Source organism: Myxocyprinus asiaticus, chromosome 22 (assembly GCF_019703515.2).
Source record: "Myxocyprinus asiaticus isolate MX2 ecotype Aquarium Trade chromosome 22, UBuf_Myxa_2, whole genome shotgun sequence".
NCBI lineage: Eukaryota > Metazoa > Chordata > Actinopteri > Cypriniformes > Catostomidae > Myxocyprinus > Myxocyprinus asiaticus.
In genome coordinates, this window is record NC_059365.1 from 22,478,925 (window position 1) to 22,491,436 (window position 12,512).

Consider the following 12,512-nt stretch of genomic DNA (forward strand, 5'->3'; position numbering starts at 1 on the left):
AAGACGCGCGAGTTCCTCTGAGTCTACACGGGCTTGAGAATTCCCTCATGGCCAGGCGCATTAATTACTCGCTTAATGGATGTATGACCCAAAATGTAAAAAACGGATTAGGCGCGTGAAACCTTCGTCCGGTCTGCTTTGCTTGCGTGAGGTGCGGATGGAAATTGCACGCGGATCTTTAAAGATCATTTGCATCCAAGCCAGCTGTTCACTTAATTTCTAGGCCTGATCGACACCGTGAAAGCACACGCATATATGTGTGTATATAAAACAGACACTTCAACAGAATCTATAAATAACTGCAGAGTTGGCGGTATAAATTAAATAAATCAAAATCAAGATTAGGCTAATATAGGCCTACGGTAGCTGGTCATCGTCACATCAGCATAACAGGCCTTCTCACGTGAAGTCAAAAGACTATCTAGCCCAAACTGTTTTTGTTAAAGCTATTAGTACAGATAGAACTAATTCAGTTGAATTGCTCCTTTATTTATAAACACGTTACTAATTAGTATAATTAGGATATTCTTATTCTTATTCTTATTATTATTTGACTCCAACACTAACTAAATTGTTTGTCCAATACACAAACAACTAAAGAAAAACAAAATTATATATTATATATATATATATATATATATATGTGTGTGTGTGTGTGTGTGTGTGTGTGTGTGTGTGTGTGTGTGTGTGTGTGTGTATATATACGGAAAAGACAGAAAAGTAAAGCACTTTAAACTAGCAAGTTCATTCTAAACTCATTTATTTATTTATTTATTTATTTATTTATTTATTTATTTTTTTTTTTTTTTTTTTTTTGCAACTAATTTCAGCTGGTAGACTATTTATGCTACAGCATAAATATCTATATAGAATCACTTTGACATTTATTGACAGCTAGTTAAAAAAATAAAAAATAAATAAAAAAATAATAAAAAATCTTTATTCGATTCATACCTATTTTAGCGTTCTTCGGATTGAACTCGTTCGTTGAATTAACTTATATTTTATATTTGAAATATCTATACTCAGCGAACAGACTTCCCACATCACTAAGTTCACCCCTTTCACACACTCTACGTGTCGGTTGAGCATACAAACACACCCACTGTAGCACGCATGCACACGCACTCGCTTATACACACAAACTCTCACTCACGCCCACGCGCTGACAGTCAAGGCTAGTGAGAGAGGGGGAAATGCACCACTCTCTGCGTCTTTGTGAGGGGAAAAAAAGTTGCAGTCGTGGAGGCTCGGCAGACAATATGAGCAACTAAGCAACTTAGTAGTTTGTAGCGCGTGACAACCCAGGTTGAAGGTAATATATGCATGTTTTCGTGTTATTTGCAAGAACCCAGAGATCTTAGCGGGGGAAGAGGTTACGCTCGTTTTGGACCTGGTAGCAACAGTTTATGCACCCGGACATCATCAAGAGTAAAGATAAGCTTGTTCAGAGGTGTGGAATTAATCTTTTTAAAAAGAAAATCAAGATTGGGACGGCCGCAAAACGCCGCTTTTCAACAACTACTGTAAGTGCACATGACACCCTTGAATGTGAGATAATGCAAGTGAAGGAATTCGTTCCACCTCAGGGTTGCAAGCCATGGGTGAACTTCAGATTTAGTGTTGTTAGATGGTGAGCCATGATAAGTGATGTTTTGGCAGGTTACACCTTGACTTTCCTGTTGATAATAATATATATATATATATATATATATATATATATATATATATATATATATATATATATATATATATATATATATTTAACAATGTGAGCCAAATGGTGAAAAGAAAACTTCATAGTTTGAGCGTGTAAATAGCATTAATACAAATATGATTAGTTAGCATGAACAGAAAACTTCTACAAAAAGGGCCTGTCCGCCGGTGATTTTAAACACACAACACTATTCTTACATGTCTATTGACACTTGCGATAAAACATCTAACTGAGTTAATTATTAAGAATTTCAATGAATTTAAAAATAATTGAAAATCTTAACCAATACAATACAAAGGTATATTTAAGTAGCCTACTAATTAACCATTTTTGGAAGAAGCGCTTGTATTATTTGTGTTTTACCTTTGTTGTATTTCTGTGAATGAATACATGTATTTTACTTAAGACCAAAAAATTTAATTTAAACGTAGCTCATCTTAAAACACACACACAAAAGCAACACTAAAGTATGAGCTTTGGTTCTATTACCAACATTAGCCTACATGAAAACAATAGAGCTTAATTTGTTCCAATTAATCACTGGAACAAAATTAGCGAAAAAGAAATAAATACATTTCGGATTATAATAATAATAATAATTATTATTATTATTATTATTATTATTATTATTGGTTCAGTTGTTATAATATAAAATGTAAGTGCCTGACGAATGTCGTAGACCGAAACGTCTCTTTCTCAATACATTTTGCAATTTTTTTTTTTTTTTTTTTTTTTTTGTAAGCCAGTGTGCGGGACTTCTCCTTTCTCGTTATAAATTAGCATTTAAATAAGTCCCAATAATAAATAAAACTGCATTAATAATCAAATAAATAACTAATATATATATATATATATATATATATATATATATATATATATATATATATATATATATATATATTAGTTAGTTATTTATTATATATATATATATATATATATATATATATATATATATATATATTCTCTGTGGTTTATTCAGCTACTTGAGCTTGAATTGAGGCAGCATTAATCCAACTCAAAATCTGCTGTTCAACTCACAAAATATTTTTGTACCTTGCATTTTGCTCTTTAAAAAATTACATTGGAACCGTTTTTATGACAAATCTGTTTTTAATCTAATCGATATAGAAGTTTTTTTTTTTTTTTTTTTTAATGAAGTTAAATCAAAACGGAGCGCAAAGCCTCATTACACTCAGAAAACTTAGAACGGGAGAAAACTATTGGCAACTTTAGTTGTTCATTTTATAGGCTACTTTAAGTGGCAAATAATTTGGATAGCCTACTTTAAAACTTTGCTACATCTTAAAATAGTACTTTGATTAATGATTTTCTCCCTCAAGTCACGCATATTCTCAGGCCTTTGACTAAAGGCACAGATGCGAGGCAGGTGATATAGAAAGGGAGGGCTAAAGCAAAGCGTTGCTTTCGGAGAGAGAAAAATTGAGAGGGAAAACGGTTAACAGCAGGATTGCATGCAAATTTCAGTCGGAAATTATCATAAGCAAACAGCCGAAGCCTGGGCTAATAAAGGCCCATCTGTGTTACTTCATATCGGGTTAGTATAGAGCTGCGATAATGAATTTTGTAATATCCATCCTACAGACATCTCAATCAGACTCTAATCCCCTGATTTTACCGCGGAATCACTCAACTTCTAGCGCGCAAACTGGTCTCTCTTTCTTTCACTGACAAACACAAGCGTGTCTCCTCTTTGTGCGTTGTTTTCTTGTGCGTTTGGAAACACGGGTCTTAATTAGGAGGGACTCGAAGCAAGCGTTAAGGGATTTCAAAACAAACGATGAGGAATGTGCACATCCCATTACAGGCAGGAAATATCCAATATATGCCAATGGATTTGAAATATATTATTACTGAGAGGCCCATCCGGTCAGTCATTTTCATAACCTTTATAAAGTGAAGGACATAGCCTACAGTATGTGACATTTGAAAACCGAGCAGGCAATCTACTCAACAGACCATAGTTGCTCTACAAATATGATAATTCCAATATAAACGTTTTATATATTTTGTTAAACTTCTCTCTCTTTTTTGCACAGGGGCTCAACACATAATCTGTCAAATGGACTCCCACTGCCGCAAACTTGCATCAACGTGTGCCCAATTAGGTAAGAAGGCATTGGCGAATGACAAGGCCCCCAGCTTGTAAGGTCTCCAGAGAAGGTCTGGAATAATTCATGTTTTTAGTTGGTTTAATTAACCTCCTAGCTATTTTCAGTGAATATTGTCTGGCCAGTATAAAATATAGTCCCATGTTTTTCCGCCCAGTAATCGCAAGTAGTTTACGGTATAAGTAAAGCGTGAGCAAACACCTATGGTGTTTGACGAATGACTGGTTACAGGGAAAGCGGAACCGTTAGATGTTTATAGTCAAAGATTGACATCTGGTGGTAGGACAGAATTATACATGGGTGAGGGAGCATCTCCCTGCTACCGCATATACCAGCTCCTCAGGGTCTGTGTCGTTTTATAGTTTTCTTAATCTGTGATTAGACTGGGAACAAGTTCAAAATATCATGAATTTGTTCAAACAAAATACTGATCAGAGTCTTTAACTTGCTAGTCAGTAGGGGTATTTATGAATCCTAAGTAAAATACTGCCAACCAATAATGTTCACATATTCACGGAGACTGTAATGCATCTTAAGTGTTTAAATTGCAATTCAGTAGAACCAGTAGACTGAATCAGGGACCCCCCAGAAGAAGTCAAAAATCCAAAGCAATTTGTATTTTAGTAAAGATAATAAAGACAAATACTATTTCATTTACACAGTTAGGATATGGTCAATTTCGTGAATTATTTACAATAATCAGAGCTCTATCCGATCTCATGAAAATTCGTACATATTTTACGAGTTGGCTATTTCGTATGATTTCGCACTCTACAGTGCGAGCGTTTTACTCGCATTTGCGATTGAAAATTACTGCTTGCAAATGCAGAAAATTATTTGGGCGCACTGGCGCGAGTAACAGCTGATCTAACACCCAAAGTTATTAACTTATTATTGCAGCATACCATCAGAATTAAAACTCCCTAATGTATCTTCCCTCATACACCAAATACTTTTAAAAGAGGCGCGTTAGGTATTTTTGCATAAAAGGGCCTTTTTTTCACTCTCACATGGATGAGGGTGCTGTCATCTCCCTCCCTCTCTTTCTTTCACGCTCACGCAGAAACAGAGGGAGAAATATACCACATGAAGATGGTTTAAGGAGTTTCTTGCTTGTTTTTTATGTGTCAAAATTACGGACAGCGTTTTGAATGACGGATTAATCTCGCGCTCTCACGCAAGATTCTGAGAAAAACAGCGAGTCAAATTAAAATGTGCAATCTATAATATAGGCGATAACAGTAAACAGCATGTCAGCGTCCTCATTAAACTCAATGTGATAAGCAAAATCTTAAACATAAAAAAATAAGTTTAATTAAAAAAAATGTCTCTACCAATAACAGCCTCTTTGCACAACTGTGTGAGGATGACACGCACTAAATTTACCATATTCTGCTTCTAATGCACATGCTCTGGCTGTCGCGTGGACGAGTGCTTGTGGGTTTGTTTTTCTTGGATCTTCAATTGTCATGAAAATGCTATAACATCATAACCACGCATTGCAAGACTGTAAAACCCTCTTAAAACGGCATACCTTGTTGATGCTTTATAACGAGACCATCAAGCAGCTGCATGGCTCTGCGTCAATGTGTAATAGACCAGTACATATGTCAACCGCTTAAAATGTATCAAGTATCATGTCAATCGCGGTTATGCAAAATCCGTGGCAATGCCCGTTCCCACAAATCATTGTATTATAATCATAATTTTGCATTTCTCATGGCCATAGATGATAGTGGAGAGAGAGAGCGCGCATCCATGGCAGTGAAATGTAGACTTATGTAGTAGAGGGGGCTTCAAGGTAAAAAGGTTGGGAACCACTGGCCTGGCGCATATTGTCCTAGAAAAAAACAATAAAAAAAAAAAAAAGCATATACAGGCGCAAAATTGCTTCTTTGTGGTAGTTTGTCATATAAAATATATTAACATTGTACAACTCATGAATAACCCATTAAAAACATCATTGCAGTATACAACGCTTAATAGACAGTTAAAACTGAAAATACATTAACGTAGTTATGAATGTCATGAAAGTTTGATTTGAAAGATTTAAATGTTGATGAACTAGCTACTAATCTGTTAATAATTAATCATACCTACAGTATATGTTTATTCATGGGAAATGGAAATATAAAGTGTCATCAATATATTATTAGTTTATTGGTGGCTTAAGGAGATCCGTCAGGACTGATGTAGTTTTGTGCTGCTTGTAAGGTTAATTTAAGAAATAATCATTTGAAAAGGGTTTATCAGATAAGACGTCCTTTGTCATGTATGAAGAATCTTTTGTTAATGAATTCTGTAGTAATGATTAATGCATGCATGCTCTGTTGTGACACATTACCAGTTTTATCAACTTGAACACCGACTGTGCCCCTAAACACCTTTACTTAATATGATAAATTAAATTGTAATTTGATCATATTTGGTAGCCTATTTGTTGTCGTTTAGTATTGACGATGATATACTTGAATAGAACGGATGCATCAGAGGGTAAGTGATACAGGAGAAAGTGAGCATAACAATGCAAACAGCAAAATAAGAGTGAAAAGACACTCGAGTGACTTGATTACTGACAATCTCGTCTCCTGCGCGGTAATATGTGCAGCGGTTGTTAGATAGACTCGGGGGGAAAGTAAATGTGTAATGAAAGCCTCCTCGTGAGGAGGAATATACTAATGGAAGAATCTAATGTCCTCTTAATCCTATGGAAAAAGCTTTGTCGTCTCCAGTATATTGACTGAATTGGTAATTAATGGCTCTGTGGCGCACCGTGGCCAGTAATCCACAGCAGGCAGTGAGAACGCTCTGAAGCATTTTGAGGGTCCAGAATAAATACAGAGCAATAATCTAGTCCGCATCTATACGTACGTTTAACAATAACTGAGGTCGGCCACTTTTACTACCTATGAGATTTCGATGCGCACATTTAATATTTACGTACTTAAGACCTTTTCACATTTATATTATTATTATTATTGGATATTATTGTCATTTTATGGTACCTCAGGTTTAGACTAATTGCATTATTGTAGTTGTTTGTGTTTTCAGATAGGCTAGTTGTGGTAAAAACCGATCTAGCAATGAAGAGCGACTTACTCGTGGTTGCTGAAAAACATGTATTTTCTCAAAGTGGAAGCCATGTCACAAAAAAAAAAAAAAAAAAAAAAAAAAAAAATATATATATATATATATATATATATATATATATATATATATATATATATATATATATATATATATATTTAATGATAATTAAATTAAATTAAAAGTAATAAAGAAAACTGAACGGCAAGTGCGAATCAGATCGAAAACTTATCTTTAATCATGTGCAGTGGATATGCATTTAATACGACGTCATACTCATACAAAATAAGATGTGTTCATACAAGGCTTGTCGATTTCAGGATCATATATTAGCTATCTGCCGGGTTACTTTCATAAGCATTCTAGGAGTGAGTGAAGGGACCTCACCACCCGATATTGTGACGAATTCTCATGGTTCAGGGTTGTTCTTAAATCTGACCTGTAAGTGCGTTTCAGGTCATTTTACAGGACCTAATTAGGACCACACTGGTAGTGCCATGTCCACAAGAACACGCAGTAAATGTCTGAATGGATAGCGTGAACCTTCAGAATATTCCTTCTGGAGTGTACAAAGAAAAAAGGGCAGCTTTCAATAGTTATTTCAATAATTAAAATGTTTAATACCATTTTGATATTATGTACAAATGAACGCAAGATCTATATCGCAATCAGCCGCTTCTTTTACTAACTGCTATAATTATGCATTTATTAATAATCTATTTCTAGAATTCTAGAAGAAAACCAACCAAAAGCATACTTTCATCGATTGTTTTCACCTGTGATCATTTTATGTTAATAAATCCATTTAAACTATTAATAATATTTTGAAACAAAACGTTGGTGGGGAAATCTTTTTTTCTATAAATTAATTTGGGCAAACGAATAAACTTTTTTATTTATTTTTTTTATTTATTTATTTTTTTTAAGTCACAGAATTAACTGTTTTTAGTTTTATTATAGGGCTTATGAGTTTCAGTGCATTTTTCCAGTCGGACTGAACATACAATAATAGCCTGGAGTCATTAAAGATGCCAATTTAAAATGCTTAAGCGTCTTATCAGATTAAATGTAATCAGAAAAGAAAAGTGGGTGCTTGCTCGCGCGAAATAATGACGGGCCCGAGGCGCGGAGATTTACCTCGCCAAAGTGCTCTCAGTCCCTAAATTAATTGATAAGATGAAGCAACGACCAAATTGTGTGGAAATATTTTGAACAGATATAGATATAATTTATAATGGATAATAAAGCCTACCGCATTTTTTATATCTAATAGGAGTGTGTAACAAATGTGTAACTAGATCGTTGATACACAAATCCAGCAATTAAGTGTCAAAATTTGATCCTTAGATTTTAAATAAGCATCTCCGAGAACGCCATTATGAGTACTGAGTTTCCTTATTTACATAGTCGTGCTACTTGCTTGTGGGATTATTTTACTTTGACACAAATTTCTGCTTGAGTTGCAACTTTAATAAAACGCTGTGTTCTGATAATACCTGCTGACAAAAAGTTTAAGCATCACGTTTTGAATGGTGTTTAAAGCGTCAGGTGTCCTCTGATGGATTTTTAGGAACCATGCTCATTAACCCAGTTTGCCTTATCGGAAGCCAAGTAGGCTAACTGAATTGTGGATGCACTTTGTATCTCTCTTTGTCTTTATGAAAAATAAAAAAGCATCGCAAACTTGCACAGGCTGCATATTTTCTCATATCTTATGGTCGTCTCTTAGTTGGTTATAAAAGCTGTCATGTAGATGTTCCGTCAGATTGTGGGCGGGCTCTGTGTGACGTCAGGACGCATAGAGCAGCTCGGTTGGACGGGTAGAGGGAGAGCTGAAATGAAGAGGAGCGCTGTGGTGTGCAGGAGAGTGTGTGTATGCAAGTGGATATAACATAGGCTACCTGTCCCTGTCACTCTGGCTCTCATTGGAGCTCTCGGAATTAAACTGAGATACATTTTCCGCAGCCGAAACTAAGAAAAAAAAAACGAACTTTCTTCAGCACTGGGTCTATTTTAAAACGATTAAAGTCGTTTAAGGAGTGCCGTTTTGAGTGATTTAAATGAGAAAGGAGCACAGTTCCAGTGAACCCTGACAACGCTTGCCGACACTTCACTACACTGGACACAATTCTTTCTATTATTTTTTTATTTATTTTTTTCCGTGTTAATTTCGGTCTCCATTTTTTGTGACATTCGCTGAAGAAGCTGTAGCTGTATACGAACTCTATATAAATCACTTGCGTTATCCATGACCTCTATGAAGGATCCGTTGAGTTTGGACCACCACCATCACCACAATCACCACATAACCGGGAGTAAACACACGCCGCTTACGATGGCCTCTAATCTTCAACCGCTTCAGCGGTCTGGGGACTCGAAACACAGGCTGGAGGTACACACAGTATCTGATACCTCCAGTCCAGAGTCCGTAGGTAAGCCCTGGTCCTTTGAAGAGACGTTTAACTAAAATGTTTCAGTTTCGTGTTAGCTATCGTTTCGTCTTCCGCCTTCAAAAAAGCCTCCGTTCAAAAATAGTTTCAATATAAAGCAGGGGGAAGTTGCAGACAGTCCGTGGCATGCAAATATATCAAGAAATCGAACTGGCAGTTAGTCGCTTGATTCATTGGGTTTTAAAGTAGCTAACATAAGTCATGCCAATTGACAGTGCTTTATTTACTTGAATTGTCTGAAAATGTGGGCTTCTCGCAAATGTTTACACAGTAACAATAGCGTTTTGTTTAGAACAATACAAACATTTCAAAACTCTCAAGTGTCCGTCCATAGTATGTTGGAAAATACATATTGCGTTTAATGTAATTAATGAGCATCATTTTCTAATCTTATTTCAATCGAGCGCGTGGATTTTACATTTAATATTGGTCTTGCTGGAAAAACCTGTTTAGAAACTCACCGCAGTTTAGAATCAAATAAACTAGAAAATCTAGTTCAGGATTTTGTGTTGCTAATCACCACCAATTAATTTCTTTAAGCCCTATCAGTTGTTGCCATGCTACAATGATTTCAGACATTGTAAATTTAATTAGACCTATAGTAGCTAGGCCTACTATTTTTTCCTCAAACAGACCCATCCAATGTATCAAAACTTGAAACCTGAGGCTAAAACATCTTTCTTGTCCCATCTTACTTGTTAAAATATTATTTCACTTTCCATTGCAGAGAAAGAGAAGGGACAGAGTAAAAACGAAGATTCGTCTGATGACCCATCAAAAAAGAAGAGGCAGAGGCGGCAACGAACCCATTTTACTAGCCAACAGCTCCAGGAACTGGAGGCCACTTTTCAACGGAACCGCTATCCGGACATGTCCACTAGAGAGGAGATCGCCGTTTGGACAAATTTAACGGAGGCCAGAGTCAGGGTAAGTCTGATGAAATTACAATGAAATAATATGTGCTCTAAATATGTAAGCAAACTTGATCTTGCTTTTGTACTGTGTTTTATCCCTCCAGACAGATTTGTACCATCATACATTTTAGAATCATAGCTTATATAATTCTAATATTTAATAACATTATATAAATAATTAATAGATTACGTTTTATTATAATATAGAGAGACTATAGGCTAAACTGCGTGATGTTAGTATACATGCTAAATATAACTTGTTCGGACAACATCACAAATCGTTCACTGTTTGCTAAAAGGCTAATTACTGGTGATAAAAATTGTTTGCAATGAACACAAGTGACGACTTAGTGCTAACAGGTCTTAATGGAGTCACGCAGTTGCTGTTAAAGAGGTGTCAAGCTTGTATTTTGTGATTGTCATTCTCGTGTTGTATCCTTAAGGTTAATGTGTCTCCGTTTAGGGAGAATACACATTTGGAAAGTCAGGCGGCCAACTGACCGCTGTCAGACTGGATGTGTATTGGGATTCCTGGGGAATCAGACAAGATTCTCGGTGACTGATAAACAGCGACTAGGGAACCGAACTGAACCCCACACCACCCATATCATTTATCTACCAAAAACAAACCCACCAGTAGCGGACTCCTGTTGTTGATCTAGCCTAATGTCCACAGTGACACTTCCAAAAACTTCTAATAATCGCTTTTCTTGTTATTCTGGCTTTTCTAACTTATTTGAAAGTGACCATCAGATGCATATGCTATTTATTAATATCAGTTTTTTTTTCTATATTTTTTAAAGGTGTGGTTTAAGAACCGACGGGCAAAATGGAGAAAAAGGGAGAGGAATCAACAGGCGGAGCTGTGTAAAAATGGTTTCGGACCGCAATTTAATGGACTTATGCAGCCCTACGATGACATGTATCCCAGCTATACGTACAACAACTGGGCAGCAAAGGGGCTCACATCGGCCTCCCTGTCTACAAAAAGCTTCCCCTTTTTCAATACAATGAACGTCAATCCGCTGTCGTCTCAGACCATGTTCTCTCCACCTAACTCCATCTCTTCAATGAGCATGTCCTCTAGTATGGTTCCGTCTGTACCCGGATCAAGTTTAAACAGCCTCAATAACTTGAACAACCTCAGCAACCCCTCGCTAAATTCTGGAGTTCCCACGCCGGCGTGTCCTTACGCCCCACCGACACCTCCGTATGTTTACCGGGACACTTGTAACTCCAGTCTTGCCAGTCTGAGACTGAAAGCCAAGCAGCACTCGAGTTTTGGATACGCGAGTGTGCAGAACCCGGCCTCCAATCTCAGCGCTTGCCAATACGCAGTGGATAGACCGGTGTAAGAGACGATTGTAGAGTTCACAATCCCGAATCCCAGGAACGACAGACTACACTTTTTGTTTAAAGAACACTAGAAAAATAAACCACTGAAAAATGCATCAAATCCTGTGATGGAATGTCAAGCGGAAACGGGCGCAATTATGCCGTTTCTAATAAGAATTGTGCTGTACACTAACCAGTGTAGAGCTTGGGATACCAGAATATTTAACAACAAAAAAGCTCGTTTATTTTGACGTTTCGATTTTTGGACATTAATTAACAGTTGTATATATATCTCTCTCAATATCATCTCTAATGTGTTGAGGCAAAAGCTCCAACTCTTGAACATTTTCAAGAATTCAGTTTAACAGCATGTGGAAAAACGTACCGGAACCATTGCTTGCGAACAAGGGAATGTACATACTAAACGCACCAGTCGTGTGTTACATTATAAAATTATTATTATATGTCTGTGTGAATATAGAACTAGAATAGCCACCCTGGGTAATAATACGCAAATGTTTCTGCGAAATGAACTTGGTTTTGCTCTGTGTATCTTATTTGTTACGGAATTTTTGTTTAGTTTTTCAACATCCCAAAAATAAACTATTGTGCTTTATTTAATGGAAGTAAATATATTGTTCTAAAACATTTCAACACGTTTTCTTGACAATTATTCCATTCTCATCACGGCTTCGCCTCTGGAAGAAAGCGGTTGTGCTATAAGCGGAAGGCACATTTTTTTGGCTTGTGTGTGTGTGGGGGGGGGGGGGGGGGGGGGGTATCTAATACACATAAGCGAGGCATGAGCAGTCCGATGAGGAGGGTGAAATGTCGAATATACAAGACTAACTGCAGGCTGGGCCCTTCAGTGATCACTGAC

The 12,512-nt window shown here is 36.5% G+C and overlaps 1 protein-coding gene across 3 annotated transcripts; it reads left to right on the plus strand.

Annotated features, from left to right (window-relative positions):
- Positions 1 to 1,155: 1,155 nt before the first annotated feature.
- LOC127412924 (pituitary homeobox 2) lies at positions 1,156 to 12,279 on the plus strand. Of its 3 annotated transcripts, none has more exons than XM_051649650.1 (4): positions 1,156 to 1,526; positions 3,775 to 3,843; positions 10,111 to 10,310; positions 11,101 to 12,279. In XM_051649650.1, the coding sequence occupies exons 2-4, from the start codon at positions 3,798 to 3,800 to the stop codon at positions 11,650 to 11,652; spliced, it is 798 nt and encodes a 265-aa protein (XP_051505610.1). In that variant the 5' UTR covers positions 1,156 to 1,526; positions 3,775 to 3,797; the 3' UTR covers positions 11,653 to 12,279. The 3 variants fall into 3 exon arrangements, with proteins under 3 accessions (XP_051505610.1, XP_051505611.1, XP_051505609.1); XM_051649651.1 differs by having other exon boundaries at positions 1,162 to 1,315; XM_051649649.1 differs by lacking the exons at positions 1,156 to 1,526; positions 3,775 to 3,843 and adding an exon at positions 8,764 to 9,365.
- Positions 12,280 to 12,512: the final 233 nt, after the last annotated feature.

Coding starts and splice junctions, on each gene's coding strand:
- LOC127412924 (XM_051649649.1), top strand. CDS start 9,182: ATGACCTCTATGAAGGATCCGTTGAGTTTGGACCACCACCATCACCAC. Junction 9,366..10,110: donor CTCCAGTCCAGAGTCCGTAG/GTAAGCCCTGGT, acceptor TTTCCATTGCAG/AGAAAGAGAAGGGACAGAGT. Junction 10,311..11,100: donor TAACGGAGGCCAGAGTCAGG/GTAAGTCTGATG, acceptor TATTTTTTAAAG/GTGTGGTTTAAGAACCGACG.